The sequence below is a fragment of the Xenopus tropicalis genome, chromosome 9, assembly GCF_000004195.4.
Source record: "Xenopus tropicalis strain Nigerian chromosome 9, UCB_Xtro_10.0, whole genome shotgun sequence".
Classification (NCBI taxonomy): Eukaryota; Metazoa; Chordata; class Amphibia; order Anura; family Pipidae; genus Xenopus; species Xenopus tropicalis.
Window position 1 is genome coordinate 43,422,607 of NC_030685.2, and position 24,347 is coordinate 43,446,953.

At 40.0% G+C, this 24,347-nt stretch overlaps 1 protein-coding gene across 3 annotated transcripts in view; it reads right to left on the bottom strand.

Moving 5' to 3' along the window:
• stat1 (signal transducer and activator of transcription 1) overlaps nucleotides 1-24,347 on the bottom strand; it is a 221,586-nt gene that overhangs the window by 109,386 nt on the left and 87,853 nt on the right. For all 3 annotated transcript variants that reach the window (XM_012970596.3, XM_018097153.2, NM_001079467.1), the window contains 2 exon segments: nucleotides 11,150-11,308; nucleotides 10,833-10,925 (listed from right to left, as the gene is read on the bottom strand). In XM_012970596.3, the coding sequence (XP_012826050.2) occupies nucleotides 10,833-10,925; nucleotides 11,150-11,308 (252 nt within the window).

The following is a 24,347-nucleotide window of genomic DNA, read 5'->3' on the forward strand; positions in this document are numbered from 1 at the left end:
TTGACAACGGAACCAGAGACATCAAGTCATGATACTTAATTCAAGGATCGCATAGATACCTATTAAGGGACTCCCTAGGTCCAAATACATTTGTGTCAATACAGACATCCGGTTACAGACTGATGGGTGACAGAGGGAACTGGTCTGCTAGGGTGGCACAAGTACCTAGTCGTTATGGTAGGACATAAACCAACCCCGCGTTCCGATTGTATCCCCACAGGGTCTCCCTATAGTGAAAAAAGGCAGATCGGTGTATATTGATATATCACAGAATTTACTGAAGGGCAACATTCTGTGTAAGCACACAGAGACGGGCCGTTAATTTCATATTGTTGAGGGGCATCACCCGGTGTGACGACACAATAAGGGGCAGTCAATTTACGAATGGCTTGGGGACTGGTTCGACAGGGTGGCACAAGAACCCAAACTCTGTGGTAGTATGCCATGCGATGGGACATAGACCAACCCCACGTTCCAATTATGTCCCGAGCCGAGTAACGTAATACGGTGTGGTAACTGTGAAAGAGGCTGGAGAACATGGACTGGATTATTGTAGACTAGAGAGTGGAAGGAGAATAGGAAAGAAAGTGATAAACCGACCGAGTGAATAGGGTAAGTGTAGGTGTGTGGGGCACCAAATCTCAAGCAAGAAATAAAGTGTAGAGAAAGACAGAGTTTTTGAAAGGAATGGATCAAAAACCACATGGGTACAACAAACAATAAACGACAAGCAACAAAACAACAAACGGAGGTGCGACCAATAAATCTTAAAACATACATCCTAGGCAGAGCATGGGAAACTAAAGTCATTAGAGTAGAGTAATGGGTCCGTAGGGAACCTGCAGAGATCGGACAAAACAATCCAATTATGTACTAAAACTGACACAAAACTCGGCTTAATCAACATGTGTGTAGTTCAATAAAAGTCAAATTGAGGATTAACTTGTATCGAGATCCAATTGTGATCCAGAGTGATGACATAAAAGAGAGAAAACCCGTCGAACTTTGGAACCAATTATACCTGTAAGTAGAACGGGGCATAAGACACCAACTCATTTAGTCCCATCGGGCTCAGTGGGATGGGTCCCCTCTGTCACCCATCAGTCTGTAACCGGATGTCTGTATTGACACAAATGTATTTGGACCTAGGGAGTCCCTTAATAGGTATCTATGTGATCCTGCCTATAATCTACAACGGCTCTGGCCTCATGCTCGTTATTATCCGGTATCGGTTCCACCCAGATACACTACATTTATCTTTACTGGAGGCGTATAATCTTGGTGGTTGGGACACAGTGCGCGATACTAATCTCCTTCGACACAATGTATGGGTCGTAAATTTCCTCTCTCTCCGTTTCTTATCGGAACGCTCCTATCTAATACTTACCTTCTTCCCCTTTATCTAACTACCTATTTGTTCGTTCCATTTGTACATATTGAATTAAGTATCATGACTTGATGTCTCTGGTTCCGTTGTCAACTTGACGGACAGGTACTCTAGATGACGTCCGACATGACATGTTTAACCCTACTGACAGATGACATATTTAACCCTATTGATTTATATTGTGAATAATTTCTTGTGAATAGCCACTGATGTTATAATATAAGTGGATAGTCTTGCTGCAACTGGAAAATTGTTTCTTTTAGTCTTACAATGTATCAGACTTTACCAACCTGTAACTTCCTTTGTTCTTTTGAAGTTGTTACACGCAATACGTGTATAGACACGTAACATGACACTCACCCTTAGTTAACCTACCGTACATCACGTCACAGTGTGGGGGAGGTCACGTAATTTATTTTCCCGCCTTTCACATTATTTATGGGTTACTCACAGTTGTGTTTGTTACTTTGAGAAAGGCTGTAGCCACAGCCGAAATGTCAGTTTTCGTTTATTTTCAATAAATATCTTTTTTTGTTATATAAGTCCTGAGAGTGCGGTTCTTTCCATGAGATGTTGGCTCTAAATAACCTTTTCTGAAAGTGCACCCAGGCCACCTACACTACTATAATCGTGAGTGCCGACTTCCCTGCGTTTTATATATATATATATATATATATATATATATATATATATATATATATATATATATATGTGTATATATATATATATATATATATATATATATATATATATATATATATATGTTCCTGGAAAGCTGCACACCATAAGAACAAGACAATACCTGGGTGCTCGTGCAGAAGACGTAAATACTCAGGGTAGGATTGACAGCACACACAGGACTTTTTTCTTGAAGAATCACAAAGTTTTAGATAAATAAATGTGAGGCTTTATTCAGTCCGACGTTTCAGTTACTGTCTGGAACTTTCATCAGGGACAGTAACATCTCAGTGCAGTACAAACGTTTTTAAGCACAAAAGGGCGCCAAGGTTGTTGCTAGGCAACCACTAACAAACATATGGTGTGAAAAAATAGTGTGTAAGAAACAAAAAAAAAAAAAAAAAACTACTATCAAAAGTACATATAGGTATACACATGTAAGGACAGTGTGTCCAGAGCCATAGTACTTGTAGTGTCTGCACTCCAAAGCTTGTAGCTTTGAGGGGTGCACAGCCACATTTTAAGTATTCAGCAATAAAGATTCCGTGGCCGGCACACCCTTAAAATTTCTCTACTTTATAATGCTTTTACAGAATACGTTCAGTAAAAGATTTAGCAAGTAATTTGAATTAAAAGTACAAATGTAAGAAATGTCAGGGATGATGAAAGTAACATAATAACATAGTAACATAGTAAGTTGGGTTGAAAAAAGACATACGTCCATCACGTTCAACCATAATGCCAGTGAGGACCTGAAACGTTGGTCACAATAAACCTGAAACCTCAATAAAACCTATTATTTCACATCTTCGTTACTCCTTGTGAAAATCCTGTGTGTGCCGTCACCCCATGCCTGTCTAGACTTTGTTTTGCCACAGGCACCCAGGTATTATTGTTCCTTATGGTGTGCAGCTTCCCAGCACTTCGTATTATATATATAAGGCAATCACTGCACTGCACTACTTGCAGTTCACTGATGACCGGCGCCACATTTAATCACCCTCACTCGGGCCGTAACATTCCAATTTTACATAGGCTCAGCTGCATGTCCAAGTACATCATTTATTTTCTAAAGTGCCCGTGTGGTCTCTTCTATGTAGGCAAGACTGTTACAACTTTCGTGACCGGATGGCCAACCACCGGTCTGCTATACGTTCTGCACTGACCACTGGCAAAGCGGACACACCAGTGGCTGCCCATTTTATGGTACATAAACACTCTCTAGCAAGTATGCGCAGTATGGTCATAGACTTTGTACCCCCCCCTGTACGTGGTGGAGATCGTGATAGACTACTACTTCAGAGGGAATTGAAGTGGATACACAGACTGAACACTGTAAACCCATATGGTTTAAATGAAATGGTTTCTTACGCTTCCTTTTACTTAAAATGATGTATCATTGCGGTGTTGATTTTGTTACTTTAATGACTAGTTCACTCTGTTACAATGAGTAAATGCAATTGAGTATCTTGTAACATATTTGTAACCAGGTATGTGGTTCAATTGATCGCAAGCACAGGATGTATCTATGTTTTGCAAGTTCAGCATTTCTCCCATCACCTTGCCTTGTTCTCTGTACCCGTCCCCTTGTTTCTTGTTTTCACTTTTGTTCTGGCAGTGTGACCGATGCACGTAGGGAGTACGACTACCTTGATCTTTATTTGATGTATTTTTATGTTCCACGTTCTTATTTGAGGTAATCTTCTCTTTTATCACTTTGACAAGAACCCCTGTGAGTTGGCAGCAGAATAACCTCTTATTAACCTACAGGGAGTTGGCAGTAGTTTAACCTACTATTTGTCCCAAGCACAACGACCCTTCAATATTGGGTCCTCTAGTGGGGAGTACGAGCTGGCGTCCCCGTTCGCTGTACTGACTAAGTGGATGAAAATCTCAAGCCCCTAAAATTGCTGAAATGGCTTCGTGGCACCCGGCATTATCGTGAACACGATGCTGCCAAGTTGACCGACTATATGTCAGGTTCAACCGTGCGTATCTGTGAACCAGCCGAGCGCTTACTAGCTAGCCTAACTTGAACTTCATGGGCTCTGCCTGAGACTTTTAGATGGGCTACCCTGTTCAGTGGTATTATCTTGAATACAACGTTCTGATTGGACGACAGAGTGACAGCTCGATGAGTTGTCCCCACCCCCCACTGCAGTCCCGGGAGAACACTTGTTCTAACGCCAGGGACCCAATAGATTATTGCCGGTCAGCTGATATGGGACCAGACTCCTCCGTAGGCAGCATTCTCTGCCCTCCCTGCTCACCCCGATACTGCACACTAGAACGGTGCCGCTGGAATAAGAGCACCTACTATCTGACAGTGATCGGCGGCAGCGTTCGCAACCCCCCGCCCACCAGACTAACGCAGGTACCGCCGACAGTACGAGTTCTGCTGTATACCAGGTTTTGTGCATTTTGCCTTTGGGGGGTGTTGTATCTGCCCCCACGATCGAATATACTATCCCTATATGAATGGTAACTGGTAATTTCTCTTGATCAAGTATGCCGCGCTATCCCAATGTGCGGTGAGTTGTAGTTGAACCATAGTGTGCATCAGGTCATTATCTCTGTCTCAGTCTGCTTTTCTTTATTGTGCCTGTTACCTGCATGTTTTCACATCGTCCCCTTGTCTCTATGTACACTTTTATTTGATTTTAGGATTATTTTACACTTCAAGTGTTTTATGACAGTATATACTCGTTTGTTTATTTCACTCTATAACGTCACGTTTTCCCACCATTTTGTGTTTATGAGGTGCACCTTCACTGTTGTTCTTTGTCTTTGAGAAAGGCTGCAGTGGCAGCCGAAACGTTAGATGTAACTTTGTAAGTAAAATAAATTTTGTTTTTCTTAAGTCCTGTGAGTGCGGTACCTTCCATTTTTGTATATATATATATATATATATATATATACACATCTATTTTCAAATACTCACAGATGGTTAGAATGGTGAGAAACAACTCTGATCCTGTGACCCTACAACATCAACTTGATGACCTGAGGACACGTTTCACCCAGAGAGGCTATAAACCATCAATCCTCGATATCGCGGAGAATAAAATCTCAACTCTAACACAAGCATCAGCCTTAAAACCTAAAACAGAAGCTACACAAATGAAGATTGAAGACAGACTCATGTTCACAACCACATACACTCCAGACAAGCGGCCCCTAATTAATGCCATCTTTTATCACTGGTCCGTTCTGGAGAAGGATCGCACCCTCCCCCCTATTTTCAGACACCGTCCACGCATTGCTTACAAGAGGGGACGCAGCTTGAGGGACATTTTAGTTAAGACGGACCCTAATCACTGCTATCAATCTGGTACATCCAACTCCTGGCTTCCATCTCTGAAATTGGGGTGCTATAAATGTCCAAACTGCACAACCTGCAATGCTTTAATATCAGGACCTACGTTTAACCATCCACATACGGGGAAAGCGATCCAAATCAAACACAGGCTGACATGTACATCGAAATTCATTATTTACTTTATTAAATGTCCGTGTGGTTTGATGTACATAGGGAAGACTGTCACTTCATTTAGAGATCGAATGGCCAACCATAGGTCGGCGATCCGCGCAGCCCTTTCCTCAGGGGAGGCGAGCACCCCAGTGGCAGCCCACTTCTTAGCCCACAAACATACATTGGCAAGTCTGAGATGTATGGTCATTGACCACATCCCGCCCCTGACACGAGGTGGTAATCGCGAAAAAATCCTTTTACAAAGAGAACTTAAATGGATGCATCGATTGAATACCATCAGCCCCTATGGACTTAATGAACTTATTTCTTATTCGGCATTTTATCTGTAATAATTATTGATGTATTACATTAACTGAACCATATATGCGATGTGTTAGGAATCACGCTGCTTCCCTCTAATGCTCCCTGATGCTGAACACAGGAATGCCCTGCCAATTGGAATGTGTGAAACATTTTAGCAACAAAACTTGAATTTATTTTTAAATATTTCCTAATAGAATTCTATAAATACCAATTTAAAGTGCGATTTCAACTCTTGTGCTGTTTTTTTTTTTTTTTTCTCTAATTTATGTATGCTCACTTATCTTTCCCTTACTTTCCTCTTTATTTTTATATATGTTAACTGTAACATTCACAAGGTGCCCTCTTCTTTATGCACCCTAACCTGCATTGGCTTTCTACACATTGGCAATTTATACATAAAAAAATCCTTTTGATGCGTTTGTTTAAATTAATATTTACTGCACAGAAGCTTCGTTCTCCCAGCCCAAAGCCCAATCATTAAATGGAGCTAGGACCACTAGGAATCTAACAGCAATATCTCACTCTTTGACAGCACAAGGGTGGGCACGTTCCATTTACACTGGGCCAGGGTGACTCTATGTGGTTAATGAGGGTCACGGCTATAACCTGTGATAACTCAGTAACCTCGGGTCCGCACCCCCTGACTAAATAGAACACCCCGCTTAAGATTACGGCCATCTGATGGATAGGTGGTAAGGGGACGAAAATGCCCAGTTTTCTTTATGCCCGTATAGATACCCTACAGTGCTGATGTATACTATTATATGGAGCCGAACAAGATCCGTGAGGAGCGCGACTCGCGTCCTCGTTACCATAGCAACGCGCATACAGCATGGTAACGGAGCGGCAAGCAGGAGTGACGCGGCCACCCTGGCATCTCCACTGATCATACTGCTCCCACTGATCATACTGCTCCCTATGACATCTGGGCGATGTGAACGAGGCTACCTGCTACTTGCTACTCATACCCTTGTTGCTTTACTTATTATCGCCCATCGGTCGGCCCGTGACGGTGAGCTATAGTTCAGCCATTGCAGGTTACGTGCTACACCTTCCTAACTTTCCTTTCTTTTCGTTGAAAACTTCTTTCTTTATGTTCTGTACACTTGTATTACTCCTTATGTGGGGCTCACTCCCATCTTTTATACACATTTTTATTTTTATATAGTAGGCTTGGGTTTTAAGAATGTTTGGGTCACGTACACATGTGGGGGGTTTTGTTAGATGGAATGTATGACGTCATCAGAGACTTTTGGCGCCATAATGGGTTTAAATGCTGAGTGCTTTGTATTTTGTGTTCACTTTGAAAAAGGCTGCGGATACAGCCGAAACGTCAGTACTATGTTGTGAATAATAAATCACTAATTTTCTCAAGTAAGTCCTGTGAGTGCGGTATCGTTTACTTGGTACACATCTTGATCTGTTGAATACTGCACTCGGGCATCCAGTGACCTCTAAACGTGAGTGCCGGCTTCTAGAAAGACTTTTGCACATCTATTTTCAAATATATATGCATAAATGAGTTTAAAGCAGGGGGGAAGCAGCAGGGAGCGGCCCACAGTATGAGTCATTTGGGGAAGGGCCACAAATGTTTTAGGGGGCCCTGGCTAACAATGTCTGTGTGTCCTTTGTATTGATGTGAGGGTTCACAGGGGGAGGGGCCAGTGGGGGCGTGGGAGGAGGGGGACCCAAAAAATGTTGTTGTGAGGGGCCCTGTTATTTATGATGGTGTATGAATGTATATATATATATATATATATATGTATAATATATTACACAAAATAACATCTTGCAATACTATCTCAAAGAACTTCAGCTGGACGTAGCGCCTCATCCCCAGGCCCAACCCCAAGCACACCAGGCTCCAGAGGCCCCCGAGGCCCACCAGGCTCCAGAGGCCCCCGAGGCCCCAGCACCCGGCCAGGCCCCAGCGCCACCAGAGGCGGAAGAGGCCCCAGAGTCCCCTGACGCCCCGGACACACCGCAGGCCCCAGACACTCCCCCCCTTCATTCCTCCCCCAGTTTCCCCCCAGGCCCTTGAGTTCTCCCCCGAGGTTCTCCTGCCGACGAGGGACCATCACATCGGAGATGTGGGGACCCAAACAACACCTGGGTGGACTGACCCCACACTCCGGTCAATGCAGGAGGACCTGGACACTATCAAGGCCAAGTTGGCCCAGCTCCGGGGGGACATGGCTGAGCTGCGGAGGGACATAAGAGAACTCAAGGGCAGCAAGCCCTAAGTTTTATTTTTCCTATTTTTTTCTCTAAATTTTAAGATTTTATTGTTAAAAATAAAAGTTTTTAGTTTTCTACTTTTGAACTGGGTAATGTCTGATTATTTTGCCTTCCTTGATATGGTATTCTATACTTTTATGTAGTTTCTCCTACACTCCTACATTTATCAGTAACAGCATCAATATGCTATATGGTTTAAATTTTTGCAAATATTCTGCCAACAATTTTGTCTTTAGGCCATTTTGTTGAATAGTAAAGCTTGCGTTAATCAGTACGTAGCGTATTTTCTGGCGAGTGTGATTGCTGCCAATCAAATGTTTTGTTGCCAGAATAATTGCAATATTATATTTGTCCCCGTTTAATAAAGTGCCCATAACTTATTTGCCATATTTGTCTAAAATCTCCCACTTAATTTAAGCCACTTTAGCAAACGGACCCCTAAGTATTTGGCTAAATATTCTTAAATGCCCCCCCCCTATTTTATTATCGCTAGCACTTCTTCTATTTTTGTTACTTATATTTTTATTGTTTTTTGGGTTTTTTTTTTGCAAATAAACATTTATACAGCACCTTTCTAGCACTCTGTGCTCTCCCAGGGCAAAATATCGCCAGTTTTATGCTACTGATTGCTGCGTGCGTAATGTCGCGACAATTAGCACTTGCGATAATTAGCGTGCATGCAAAAAATACCGCACACATTATTTACCGATACAAAAATATTGCATGCAGTATTGCAATTAGCGCAAATGTGGTTATAGTGAATCGTGCGATAAGTCGCGAAAATTTTGACGCGATAACATTTATACCGCACGCTATAAATAGCGCACGTTTTATCGCACTTTAGTGAATAAGCTCCATTGTTTTAAAAGAATCCGACATTTCGGTCCTCAATAGGACCTTTCTCAACGTTGAGAAAGGTCCTATTGAGGACTGAAACGTCGGATTCTTTTAAAACAATAGGGCTGATTCACTAAAGTGCGTTATTTATTTATAGCATGCGTTAAAATTTTTATCACGTCTAATTTTCCGCGTCTTAATGCACGATTCACTAAAAGCATACTTGCGTTAATTTACGCGCGATAACTGCTTGTGTTATTTTAGTCTCAAAGACTATTTTCGTGCGGTATTTGACAGAACGTGCACTAATCAACGCACCGCTTATAGTCGCCGCCATGTTAGCCATACATGCCAATACTTGCGGAAAATTACTGTACTGAAAATGACCATTTCCCTGCAAACTGGAGGCTGCATCACTCTAGGGCCAACACATACTTGAATAAATAACACTGCAAAGTCCATATTTTATTGCCAAAAGCTCATCACCTGAACTATAATTACTGCCTGCCTCAAGTAGGTGTTAATTTTCGCATAGACTAATGCGATATTTAGCGCGTCTAAGTGTGAATCATGCGTTAGTGTTATTTCAGCGCGCAAATTAACACATGCTTTAAAATTACCGCATGCGGTAGCGTGAAATTTAACGCATCCGATGTGTGACTTAACACACGCGGTAATACTGTAGTGAATTGCGCGTTAATTTCCTGGCTATTTTAACGCAAAAAAGCGTGCGATAAAAATTAATGCACTTTAGTGAATCAGCCCTAATATGTCTTAAATAAAATTGAGAAATTTTAAGGGTGTGCCGGCCATGGAATATTTATTGCTATATTATATCCGAATATAAGCCGAGGTACCTAATTTTACCTAAGAAAACTGGAAAAACTTATTGACTCGAGTATAAGCCTAGGGTGGGAAATGCAGCAGCTAAGTTTCAATAATCAAAATAAATACCAATAAAATTACATTAATTGAGGCATCAGTGGGGTGTATGTTTTTAAACATTTATTTCAAAGAAAAACAGTAAACTAGCTCTGTAAGTGGAGAACAGGGTCAACAAAAACAATATGAGTACTACCCCATGCTATTGCACATTGGCCAACTGGCGGCAGTCCCGATCCCAGAAGACACGTAAGGGGAAATAAGTATTGCAACTGGGAGCGGGCCAGGGCACTGGAGGGTCTGGTGGCGGGTGGCCTAATTTGCACACAAAGGACAGAGGGTACTAGTCTGGAGGGACACATGGCACCCGACTCAAGTATAAGCCGAGGGTAACTTTTTCAGCACATTTTGGGTGCTGAAAAACTAGGCTTATACTTGAGTATATACAGTGTATATATATATATATATATATATACAGGGAGGAGCACACCCTATACAAGTCCAAATGCCCTTGGTGCAGGTCAAAAAACAAAAATATAGTAGAAAGAGTGCCGCACACACAGGGACTTGATACAAAAGAAAAAGTGGTTTTATTGAAAAAATTCCAACGTTTCGAGCACAATCTGTGCTCTTCCTCACCGTTGGTTTGTCCCTGAGGAAGAGCACAGATTGTGCTCGAAACGTTGGAATTTTTTCAATAAAACCACGTTTTCTTTTGTATCAAGTCCCTGTGTGTGCGGCACTCTTTCTACTATATATATATATATATATATATATATATATATATATATATTCATTTTATATTTGTAAACAATTATTGCTGGTTGGGCAGTCACATATAAAAATTTGGCATTCTTATAATTTCGTAAAAATTATGGTCTCCGAACTGGTAGTTCCATCATTAAAGGTGTTACATACTTTGTGGCTTGGACTGAGAAGCATATCACTTATACATATACATGCTTTCTTGTTCACATGCCACACATAGGCAGACATATAATTGTTTAACATTACCTCAGCTTCACAGTAAACTGGACTCCAGTCTTTAAAACCAATGGTCTCTGAGGATGCGTAGGCATGCAAGGCTGTCGTTCAACCACAAATGAGCTGCATTATAAACAAAAGAAGATAAGGAGAACAAAATAGAATAGCCAATAGAAGATGTTAAATTTTCATACACAATCAGCAAACCAAAGTTTTCTCATGGTCTTCTATGTTTAGGTAAAGCTGATATGATAGTTCTTTATACAAGTACATGTAAGCACTGTGTAGTGAGACCATATCAAATGTATAAGTCTAAATTCATCTGTCTGTATAGACAGTAAAAGTACCTTTGTAAGAGCTGCTTAAATAGACTTTGTGTCCGTTCTTGGAGGGCTTGCTTGTTACATGTAATGGGGTCACCGTCATATGTAAGCTTTTGTTCTAGTTCCTCTAACTTCTTTAGCTGTTGGCGCACTTGCTGTAAACTTTTAGCAATAGTGGTAAACCTGCAAAGGCATTGCAACATAAATTCAACATAATGCACTTAAAGGACATGTAAACCCCACACACAAAAATTTAATCAGTGAACAGCCTCTTTGAAATCTTTCAATACCTGCCACACTGGTTGACCAGGGGTTAATAGTAAGGCTGCAACATCCCCTTAATCACTCGGCCCCCTCCCTCAGGAATTTGCTTTGGCTGTTGGCATGCTCAGTTGTTCTAACCTGAGATTACTAAACACGCCCCCCAGTCTAGCAGCCAGTAAAGAGATGGCATTGCTGGTTCCCATAAAAACTCAGCTTCTAGCTGTTTGTGCCTGTGTGAGCCTGTATTCTTGATGAAATGTATGCCGAATAAAGGTCTGTGTGTGTGTGTGTATGCTGTTTGCAGATTTAAATGTACATGATTATGTATCAGAGGAAAAATGGCCACCTGGTGAAAGCTACTATTTGCTTTAAGAAAATGTGATGGTGCTGGCAAGATATATGCATTACAAATAATGCCATTTGGGAGGGGGAGACATGCCCAACTGATATACTTTGTATGCAAATGTAGGCTTTACATGTCCTTTAACATCATTTCTTAACCAACTTAACAAAATGTGCAGTAAAACACACTAATGTTATTATGGCAGGTGATATTGTAGCAAATAAATCTTAACGGAATACTGTAATAATTTTTATGTACTTTTTATTTCTAAATTACACTGTTTACATAACAAATAATTAATTTTACTATTTTAAATTGTATTCTTGTACCAACAAATGTATTTAACTAATTTTGGTGTGTAGGCAGCCATCTCAGTACGAGTCTGAGCTTTCAGAAAGAGTCAGCGCTACACATTAGAACTGCTTTCAGGTAACCTACTCCGATGTTACTGGAGAAGTCCAAAGGTGGACTTGGATTTCTTACTATTGAGTGCTATTTTGAGATCTACTGGGAGCTGCTATCTTGCTACCTTTCCACTGTTCTGCTGATCGGCTACTGGGAGGGGGTGATATCACTCCAACTTGCAGCTCAGCAGTAAAGTGTGACTGAAGTTTATCAGAGCACAGGTTGCATGGCTGTGGCACCCTGTGATATACAGAATAAGGCTAGCCCCATGTGAAATTTCAAGATTTTAGACAGCCGTTTTAGACAAAGCGGAACTTCTACTGCCAGACAGTTTTTGAACATTTTGCACTGTTTCACTTTAGGGGCCTTTCCTCGGGGGGACTTTTAGTTTACCCAGGAAAACAATATATATATTTTTTTTAGGATAAACTAAGCTTTCAAAATATGGTAGAATTTTGGTCTAATTCCAATTTTTGTAAAAAGATATAGGCTTCTAAATGTCTAAAAAATGTTTTTAAAAAAAATCATATTTTTCATAATATAAACACATACCAGAAACAAAAATTATTTTATGCATAAAAATACAACTGATTTGGAAAATCCCATATCTCCTGAACGTGCCAATACCAAATATATATAGTTTTATGGAGATTTCTCACTTGTATAGGTCAAAAACTCCCAGCAGTACACTACCAAATTTCCAAAGCACTGCTTCACAAAGTTGCATACTTTAGATTTCAAGGCCAAAGGTTTATCCCAGAAAATTACACATTTCTGGAAAGAACAGATTCTGGGGAATCCAGAATAGGCACAATTGTCTGTCTACTCCAAACTATCAAGTCACAATGCTTTCCTAAAGTTATAGGTTTTTATCAAAATTTGTGAAGTTTTTAAAAAATCGCTTCAAAGCTTCCAGTCTATATTATCTTATCTCCTACAGTTCATAAAGTAACCAAAAAAACACCCTAAATATGAATGCCAGGGGTCCACTGAACAGTTTGATGCCCAATATGTATAGGTTTAACCAAGTATGTGGCATGTAGGTGCCCCAATGTGAACATACCCTCATATGATCTATCATTTCCTGCAAAATCAACACATTTACATCATTATATGTGGGATAAAGCTAGTAAAAAGTACACTCATCCCAGAAAGTCAAATTTTCGGAAAGTACACATTGCCCTGAATTCAAAATGGGTACCCATGTCTATCTACTCCAAAGTACAAAGCTGCAAAGATTTCCTAAATCTGGCAATTTTGATGAAATTTCCAAAAATCCCTTCAAAGCTTCCAGTACCTTATCTCCCACATAGCATTAGGTACCAAGATAAAACACCCTAAATTTGAACTCCAGAGGTCCACTGAACAGTTTGATGCCCAATACGTATAGGTTTACCTAAGTATGTGGCATGTAGGGGCCCTAATGTGAACATACCCCCATATGATCTATCATTTCTGTCATTTCAGCTCCTGCAAAATCAACACATTTACATCATTATATGTGGGATAAAGTTAGTAAAAAGTATGCTCACCCCAGAAAGTCATATATTTTTGGAAAGTACACATTCCCCTTAATCTAAAATGGGTACCCATGTCTTTCTACTCCAAAGTACCAAGCCACAAAGCATTTCTAAAGTTAGCAATTTTGATGACATTTCTAAAAATCCGCTCAAAGCTTCAAATTTGCAGCATCTTATCTCCCACATAGCATGAGGTACCAAGATAAAAAACCCTGAATTTAAATGCAAGGGGTCCACTGAACAGTTTGATGCCCAATATGTATAGGTTTACCTAAATATGTGGCATGTAGGGGCCCCAATGGGAACATACCCCCATATGATGTGTCATTTCAGAAAATCAACATATTTACATCCTTTATGTGGGATAATGCTACAAAAAAGTACGCTCACCCCAGAAAGCCATATATTTTTGGAAAGTACACTTTCCCTGAATCTATAATGGGTGCCCATGTCTTTCTACTCCAAAGTACCAAGCCGCAAAGCTTTCCTAAGTTTGCCGATTTTTATGATATTTCAGAAAATCGCCTAAAAATGTTGAAGTTTGCCGCATTTATCTCACACAATTTCTTGCGTACAAAGGCAAATCACCCCAAATAGGAACACCTAAGGTCTAATGAACAGTTTGATGCCCAATATGCATACAGTGGAGGAAATAATTATTTGACCCCTCACTGATTTTGTAAGTTTGTCCAATGACAAAGAAATGAAAAGTCTCAGAACAGTATCATTTCAATGGTAGGTTTATTTTAACAGTGGCAGATAGCACATCAAAAGGAAAATCGAAAAAATAACTTTAAATAAAAGATAGCAACTGATTTGCATTTCATTGAGTGAAATAATTTTTTGAACCCTCTAACAAAAAAAGACTTAATACTTAGTGGAAAAACCCTTGTTTGCAAGCACAGAGGTCAAACGTTTCTTGAAATTGATGACCAAGTTTGCGCACATTTTAGGAGGAATGTTGGTCCACTATTCTTTGCAGATCATCTCTAAATCCCTAAGGTTTCGAGGCTGTCTCTGTGCAACTCTGAGCTTGAGCTCCCTCCATAGGTTTTCTATTGGATTAAGGTCCGGAGACTGACTAGGCCACTCCATGACCTTAATGTGCTTCTTCTTGAGCCACTCCTTTGTTGCCTTTGCTGTATGTTTTGGGTCATTGTCGTGCTGGAACACCCACCCACGACCCATTTTCAGTTTCCTGGCAGAGGGAAGGAGGTTGTCGTTCAGGATTTCACGATACATGGCTCCGTCCATTTTACCGTTAATGCGAATAAGTTGTTCTGTGCCCTTAGCAGAAAAACACCCCCAAAGCAAAATGTTTCCACCCCCATGCTTGACGGTGGGGACGGTGTTTTGGGGGTCATAGGCAGCATTTTTCTTCCTCCAAACACAGCGAGTTGAGTTAATGCCAAAGAGCTCTATTTTGGTCTCATCAGACCACAGCACCTTCTCCCAGTCACTCACAGAATCATTCAGGTGTTCATTGGCAAACTTCAGACGGGCCTGCACATGTGCCTTCTTGAGCAGGGGGACCTTGCGAGCCCTGCAGGATTTTAATCCATTGCGGTGTAATGTGTTTCCAATGGTTTTCTTGGTGACTGTGGTCCCTGCTAATTTGAGGTCATTAACTAACTCCTCCCGTGTAGTTCTAGGATGCTTTTTCACCTTTCTCAGAATCATTGACACCCCACGAGGTGAGATCTTGCGTGGAGCCCCAGAGCGAGGTCGATTGATGGTCATTTTGTGCTCCTTCCATTTTCGAACAATCGCACCAACAGTTGTCACCTTCTCTCCCAGCTTCTTGCTAATGGTTTTGTAGCCCATTCCAGCCTTGTGCAGGTCTACAATTTTGTCTCTGACATCCTTGGACAGCTCTTTGGTCTTTCCCATGTTGGAGAGTTTGGAGTCTGCTTGATTGATTGATTCTGTGGACAGGTGTCTTTTATACAGGTGACTAGTTAAGACAGGTGTCCTTAATGAGGTTGACTAATTGAGTAGAAGTGTCTAACCACTCTGTGGGAGCCAGAACTCTTAATGGTTGGTAGGGGTTCAAAAACTTATTTCACTCAATGAAATGCAAATAAGTTGCTATCTTTTATTTAAAGTTATTTTTTCGATTTTCCTTTTGATGTGCTATCTGCCACTGTTAAAATAAACCTACCATTGAAATGATACTGTTCTGAGACTTTTCATTTCTTTGTCATTGGACAAACTTACAAAATCAGTGAGGGGTCAAATAATTATTTCCTCCACTGTAGATATACCAAAGTCTGTGGTATGTACTGACCCCAACATGAAAATAGCGCATATGGATTTCTCGCCTGCCAACCCAGCTTTTGCACACAGAGCCCCCTGTCAGCGTATTATGTGCTTTAACTCCCCCCAAACTATAAAGAAACTCAGAAAACCATTTATTTTTGGAAAGTACACATTCTGACAAATCCAACATGGGTAAAGAGTCCTTTCTACACCAAAGTACCAATCTGCAAAGCTTTCCTAAAGTTAGTGGTTTTTATTTCAGAAAAATTGCCTAAAAATGTTGAAGTTTACCGCATTTATCTCACACAATTTCTTGTGTATAATGGCAAATCACCCCAAATAGGAACACCAGAGGTCTACTGAACAGTTTGATGTCCAATATGCATAGATTTACCACATCATCTATCAAACCCCATTTCATAAACAGACAAAGTTCAGTGTGTTTACTTTTATTGAACAACCACCAATTTTCATCCTTTTCAGTATCTTGTTGATATAAAAAAAGATTTTAAAGAGCTTACTGAACTTACTGAACCTCATGGAAAATCTCTGACATCATGCTGATCCTTGCTAATATTAATGGACACACATTGGCTAAGAATTTCTGGTTAGTAAATAGTAGTTAAGTAAAATACCAGTTCCAGCTCAGTCTTTATCAGCATCTTGTCCCCTATCAGATAGCTGCTCTCTGCGCGCACGTCCCCCCACGGGGGGGGGGGGGGTTGTTGTTGCGGCAACGAAGAAGGGTTAAAAGAGGGCTGGGTGATTAAAAGGCCAAACTGCTGACTGTTCATCTAATGGCACCCAGCTGAAGGTCTTTTTTATTATAAGTTTTTTAAAATCTTTTTTATATCAACACGATACTGAAAAGGATAAAAATTGGCGGTTGTTCAATAAAAGTAAACACACTGAACTTTGTCTGTTTATGAAATGGGGTATGATAGATGATGTGGCCACATTAGTACATTTAGCACTCTCAGGACACCCATTATTAGTATGACAGCTTCGTTACCCTTCCCAAACTTGCTTTTGTCTGCTGCTGTAGCATTGTTCTTTCCCTGAAGTTATCAACAGTGCTCTTCAAGGCAAGGGTTAAGGGGGGGCAAAGGGTCCTCCATCCACCTTTCCCTAATCACCTTTCCCTAATCTGCAGCTGCCAACATGATATATTTATGAAGAGTTCACAGGAGGTCACGCTGAGTGTCCTTTTATTATTTATTTGATTACTGAAACTTAGCAGTAGCTGCTGCATTTCCCACCCAAGGCTTATACTCGAGTCAATAAGTTTTTCCAGTTTTCTTAGGTAAAATTAGGTACCTTGGCTTATATTCGGATTGGCTTATACTTGAGTATATACGGTATTTTATTGATTTTTATGATCATAACTAAGATATAATTAATCCTTATTGGAGGCAAAACAATTCTATTGGGTTTAAAATATTATTAAATTATTTTTTAGTATACTTAAGGTATGGAGATCCAAATTAAAGAAAGATCCCTTATCCGGAAAGCCCCAGGTCCCGAGCATTCTGGATAACAGGTCCTATACCTGTACCACCCTGTATAAATTAGAAATATGAAGCCCGGCTACTATTACAAATGGAGAAGGCCTCACAACTTATAATTATAATTATGTTATAATTATGAGGGACTTCAATTATCCAGACACTGACTGGAGTAGTTGTGTGACCAAGTCAGAAAAATCTAGCAGGATTGTAAATATGCTAAATGACAACTACTACAACGATTCTCTTTCAACCTGGTAAGAACCAATAATACTGAACTCATCTCTAGCATTTGCATGGGGGAGCATATAGGGAACAGTGATCATAACATGGTCCTCTTTGATGACCCTTATGTTAGAGGCAACTCTATAAGGAAATAAGTAAAAAAAACACTAACTTGTAGATGTGTAACTTTTCCAGTATAAAGGCATCTCTGCAATATATTAACTGGGTAAGGCTTTTTGCAGGATAAAACACAGAAGTAAAATGGAATATCTTTAAAATGCTGCTTTAAGGGATACTGTCATGATTTTTATGGTATACTTTTTATTTCTGAATTACACTGTTTACATAGCAAATAATTCACTCTACCATTTAAAATGTTATTCTTGAACCAATAAATGTATTTTATTTTAGATATAATATTGGTGTGTAGGCAGCCACTAAAGTTAACACCTAGAGGCCTATTTAATAAACAATTTTAAGATATATTCATATTTTTTCTAAATTATAGAACATTTCTGAATGTATGTGGAAATTTTGGTTTTGGTTTGGTTTTTCATGGTTTTCGGTAAATTTCCATGAAAAAAAAAAAATCATAATTTGCACAAAGAATATGAACATTTCTGAATTTGTTAACGCTTGGGTTACACTTTCATTGGGACAAAATTTTCATCAGGTTTGATCTGTCAAGTGCTATTGTCGAGGCTTTTGCACGCCTCTGAGGAGAGAGTGATATCACAAGTGCAGGCAGAGCCACGAGGGTAGATTACACACTGGAAGGATCCTCCTCTGGAATGGGACCGTAGCCTTGCAAACTGGTGCATTTTATGTGACTGATCTCACTGGACTAAATGTGAGTGCAGTTTGTTTAATGATTTTATATATTAAACTGTTACACAATTTGGGTTTTTATATTTTTATTGGAATCTGAAGAAAAGGAAAAATCTGCTTAATTTAACGACTACAGGCAACACCTACAACCATTGGTTTGTAAGTAGGCACTTTTACGGTGCTGGCAAGCGGAAAGGATATATGCAGTACAAATGATGCCATTTGGGTGGGGGAGACGTGCCCAACTGATATACATTGTAGGCAAATGTAGGCTTTACATGTCCTTTAATAGACGCAGTTCTACATGTAAAGGTAAACAAAGGTCCGGTGCCGGATGTGATTGCCAAACTTCTTCACTTAATTTTTCAGGATTCATTGAGGTCTGGTGATGGTGCCAAGAGACTACAGGCATCTTGACATCAGTAATAGGGAATCTTTTGAAAGGAGTAATAAGGGGTTAATACATTGCAAATCAAAATATAGGTATGGGATCCCTTATCCGGAAACCCGTTATCCAGGAGGTTCCGAATTACAGAAAAACCATCTCCCGTAGACTCCATTATAAGCAAACAATTCAAATTTTTAAAAATGATTTCCTTTTTCTCTGCAATAATAAAACAGAACCTTCTACTTGATCCCCACTAGGGTATAATTAATTCTTATTGGAAGCAAAACAAGCCTATTAGGTTTATTTAATATTTAAATGATTTTTAGCAGACTTAAGTAATGGAGATTCAAATTACAGAAAGATCCCTTATCCGGAAAACCCCAGGTCCCGAGCATTCTGGACAACAGGTCCCATACCTGTACTATAAGTGTGTGCCAGCATGGTTTTATGCTTAACAGATCATGCCAGACTAATATAATTGCCTTTTATGAGAAGATGAGCAGGAACCTCGACTCTGGGATGGCAGTGGATGTGATCTACTTGGACTTTGCGAAATAATTTAAAACAGTACCTCTACAGAAAGTTAATGATAAAATTAAAAGATATTGGCTTGAAATATATTATTTGTACTCAGATAGTCAACTGGCTAAAGGATAGATTACAAAGAGTGGTGGTAAACGGAACATATTCTAATTGGACCAGTGTTGTTAGTGGAGTACTGTAGGGGTCAGTCCTTCGTCTTTTGCTTTTTAACTTGTTAATAAATTACCTGGAAGTAGTAATTGAAGGTACTGTTTCTATTTGTGCAGATGATACTAAGGAGCAGATTTATCAAAATGTGATTTTTGAGCTAAAAACATAAAAACTCACCCATGTTCTATTCATTCCTATGGGATTTTTAGGAGCAAATTTATCAAATGGTGAACTCTCACTTTCACCCATTGATAAATACACTTCTAAAAATCCCATAGGAATAAATAGAACATGGGTGAGTTTTTATGTTGTAAGCTCTAAACTCACATTTTGCTAAATCTGCCCCTAAAAGTTCAATGTAGGATTCTGCCACTTTGCAGAGTGAAGATTGGAAAAAGTGGGCAGCAAAATGGAAAATTAAGTTCAATATTGAAAAGTTATGCACTTTGGTAAAACAAATAAAAATGTGAGTTACACACTGTGTTGGGGGTATCCTTAATTAAGAAGGATGTGGGGATTTTTGTAGGTAACAAGTTGTCTATTTCCAGACAATGTCATTCAGTGGCTACAACAGCAAATAAAGTTTTGTCTTGCATAAAAAAGGGCATTAAAGAGATACTGACACCAGAAATGAAACCTTTTTTTACATCTATCATAACATTGTCTTTGCATGAGCTTTATAATTTTGCCGTAAAAGTATTTGCTGATGCTTTTCCATTCCTTATCTGATCCCCCAAGTTCTTCTATGAGGGGGCTGCCATATTTGTGCATTAGAATTAGAAGCTATAACTGACAGGCTGAGAAGGGACAGTCAGGTTTAGGTTTAGGAACCTCAAGCAACAATTACTTACAAAACCAGCCCCAACAGTGAAAAAAGATCAACATGACCTATAGGTAACTTTTTATGTAGATTCATAATTTGAAAAGTCGTTTTTTCGTGTCAGTATCACTTTAACTCAAGGGAAGAAAACTTGATTAGTGCACCAGAAGCCACTTCTTTAGATTAGAAGAACGTAACTTTCATTTGAAGCAGCATAGGTGGTTTTTCATGGTGAATGCAGTGAGGTTGTGGAATGCACTTTCTAGTGATGTTGTGAGTTAAATAACGCAAATAGCATTGCGTCTAAATTTTTACGCCTGTCCTTTTAGTAAATCGCATGTTAAGTCGCAAAAAATAGGAAGCAATAAAAATTTTAATGCATGCTATAAATAACGCTCATTTTATCGACCTTTAGTGATCAGCCCCTATGTAACACAAGCAACAGTAGACTGAAATTTTTCAATGCAACATTCTTCTACTGACCAGTCCTTTTTTGACAGTTGTGGAATTAATCCTGTTCTTTTCTACAATCCTACAGTTGAATGTGGAGTTCCAGCAATTCAATACCAATTTATATCTCGTCAATAATTTACTAACTATTTACAGATTATAATCTGTACACGAATTTTATAATTGTTAATTATGGCTGAATTATATTTTGGTAGTAACCCTTAAAAGCTATTTCATGTTTATATGTCCCTAGCTATGAATTAACAATGATACTCATACATAGCTAACATAACAGAAATAGGGGTTTCTTGATTAATTAAAACTTGTGCAGAAAACACAAATGTAAAAACAGAAATCCCACCAGCAGCACTTAACACTTAACCCCAGCAACATATAAATAACACTTTACTAAAACATTAGATAGTACATAAGGGTTGATTCACTAAAGTGCGATAAGCGTTATTGCATGCTTTTTTGCGTTAAAATTGGCACAAAAAAACTGCGCGATTCGCTTAAGTATTATCGCATGTGTTAAGTCGCATATCGCGTGCATTAAATAGTGCACAACCGAATGCATTATTTTAACACTTTGCGTTAATTAGCGAATGAAAAGAATAGTAAAGCATGATTCTCAAATACATAAGAAGCGTTAAATGCGCTAAATATTGCATTAGTCTATGCGAAAATTAACACCTACTTGGGGCAGGCGGTAATTATAGAAAAGTACAGATCATGAGCTTTTGGCAACACAATATGGACTTTGCTGTGTGATTTATTCAAGTATGTGTTGGCCCTAGATGTAGCCGCCAGTTTGCAGGGAAATGGTCATTTTCAGAACAGTAGTTTTCCGAAAGTAATGGTTTGTATGGCTAATATGGCGTGTGCGCTATAAGTAGCGCACGTGTTAATTAGCGCGGGTTGCGTCAAATACCGCAAGAAAATAGTCTTCGCGACTTAAATAATGCAAACAGCATCGCGTCTAAATTAACCCAAGTATCCTTTTAGTGAATCATGCGTTAAGACGCGAAAAATAAGACACAATAAAATTTTTAACGCATGCTATAAATAGCGCTTGTTTTATTGCACTTTAGTGAATCAACCCTATAGTAAGTATCACATATTACCTAGGCCATAAATCCCATCAAAATATAAGTAAAGGCACTGTAATGTACAGTAATATTTAAATTTTAAGTGGCAGTTATTTACTATGATGCATTCATGTTTAATTGTTGCCCAAGTTACTGGGAAAGTTGCAGTCACATTAAAGGAGAACTAAAGCTTAACTGAACAGATAGAAGGAAGGCCAAACAAAAGATAGAAGAGATAGCGGGAAGAGGTTTTGGTGCCCGTATGGGTGGGACTTCAGTTCGGGCTTACGAGAAAAGGAGTTTCCGGTGATTACAAAATCTCCTTTTCTCTAGAAGCCCTCCTGCCAGTGCAGGCGTATAGGGACATCCAAAAGCTGTCCCGTATAATCAGGGTGGGTATAACTGAAGGATACTGTGCATTGTCACATCCTGTAGAGTTTTCCGACCAAACACGCTTAGTTGGCATGTATAAACATTTAACTTGTTGAACTTAATAAAAGTATTTGATGACACCAAGGTGGCTGCTTGACAGATTTGTTCTGCTATTGCCATGTTTTACAGAGCCCAGGATGTGCTTTGTGCTCTCTTAGAGTGAGCCTTTACTACAAATGGCCTGGATGTCTGTTTGTAATCATATCCCCGCCTGGCTGGCTGCTGTGACTGTGCCTTTGTGTAAGCTTTAAATGGTATAAGTACTTAGATTAACTGGCATGCATGATTCCCACCTCAGATTCAGGCTGTAAACCCCTGTATTGTTCAAACATGTAATACCCAGGAAGGACAGGGGCAAGGAAGGACTGGGCTGCTGATATCATTGTGTCAATTATGTCTTAAGGTAAGTATACTTTTTGAGTTCATATATCTGTTAGTAACAATGTACAGTTGTGTATACTTTTGTCTATGCAAAGGCATTTCATTTCTATAACGAGGAAATGTACAAGAATTGAACGCCTGTACTGATCTTCTATACAAAGATATCATTATCCAGACTAACTGTAATATACAATGTGACATATTGTTCTATTTTCCTCTTCTTACTCTTTTCCTTCTTCTTTCTTTTTCTCTTTCCTTTCTATGTTAAATAAAACTCAATAAAAACAATTAAAAAAAAAAAACTCAGACAACTACAACTCTCAAATCCATGGCATTTCCAGCTCGCCTGAAAATCGTCAGAGGGCAAAACCCACTTTTTCAATACTCTAGAGCAGTGCTGTCAAACTGGCGACCCGCTGACCCCCCTCTGTGTGGCCCCCCACCTGTCTGGCTGCTTTGATGGCTTAACTTTGTGTAAGATTTAAATGGTATCAGTACTGAGCTTAACTGGCCCCATGCATGGTTCTCACCTCAGATTAAAGCTGTAATCCCCCTGTATTGTGTAAAAAATGTAATCCCCTGTACTGTTCACACCTTCTAATCTCTGCAGTGTTTACACCTCAGGTTCAGGCTGTAATCACCCATATTGTTCTCCTGTTCACACCTCAGACATTGTATGTACTGCCTGGCCTATGCTGCCTGTGTGTAGACAGCATAGGGTAGGCTGAGTATGGCACATAGGCAGCATAGAGCAGGAAGGGTATGGCACACACAGGCAGCATAGGTCAGGGAGGATATGGCACACGCAGGCAGGGTAGGTCAGGCAGAGTATGGCACACACAGGCAGCATAGGGCAGGGAGGGTATGGCACACACAGGTAGGGTAGGGCAGTCAGAGCATGGCACACACAGGCAGCATAAGGCTGGCAGAGCATGGCACACACAGGCAGGGTAGGGCTGAGTATGGCACACACAGGCATCATAGGGCAGGCAGCGTATGGCACACACAGGCAGCATAGGGCAGGCAGCGTATGGCACACACAGGCAGCATAGGGCAGGCAGAGTGCTGCCTGTGTGTACCATACTCTGCCTACCCTATGCTGCCTGTGGGAGGTGAACCTGGCAGGGGTTTGTTTTGGGAGTTTGTTAGCAGTTAGAAATAGCGATGAAATGGTCCCTAAGGTGTGTAATTATATGCTGGGGGTTGCTTCCACAGGGGAGGAGGAGGCATATGGATTTAAGGGTACGTCATAATATAACATAATATAATTCTTTCACATATGAATGATGGTGTGAGTGAGGACGAAGCATTTTGGTTTTTGCTGCACTACCACCATTGTGATAAAATGGGTGTGGTTTGAAGTGGGTGTGGTTTAAAGGGGCAGTGGTCAAAACTGGCTTCCATTAGCAGCCCTCCACCATGTATATGAGAGAAATTCCAGCCCTCAGCACCGCAGAAGTTGGACAGCACTGCTCTAGAGAACACCATACAATGGCTGGAAGCCAGCATAAACCATCCACTTCCTCCTGGATCGCCATGACGTCAAAGACCAAATGACATACAGAAAGAAGCCCAATAAGCACCAACACTCGTAGGGCCCAACCACCGGCAACACTGCTAA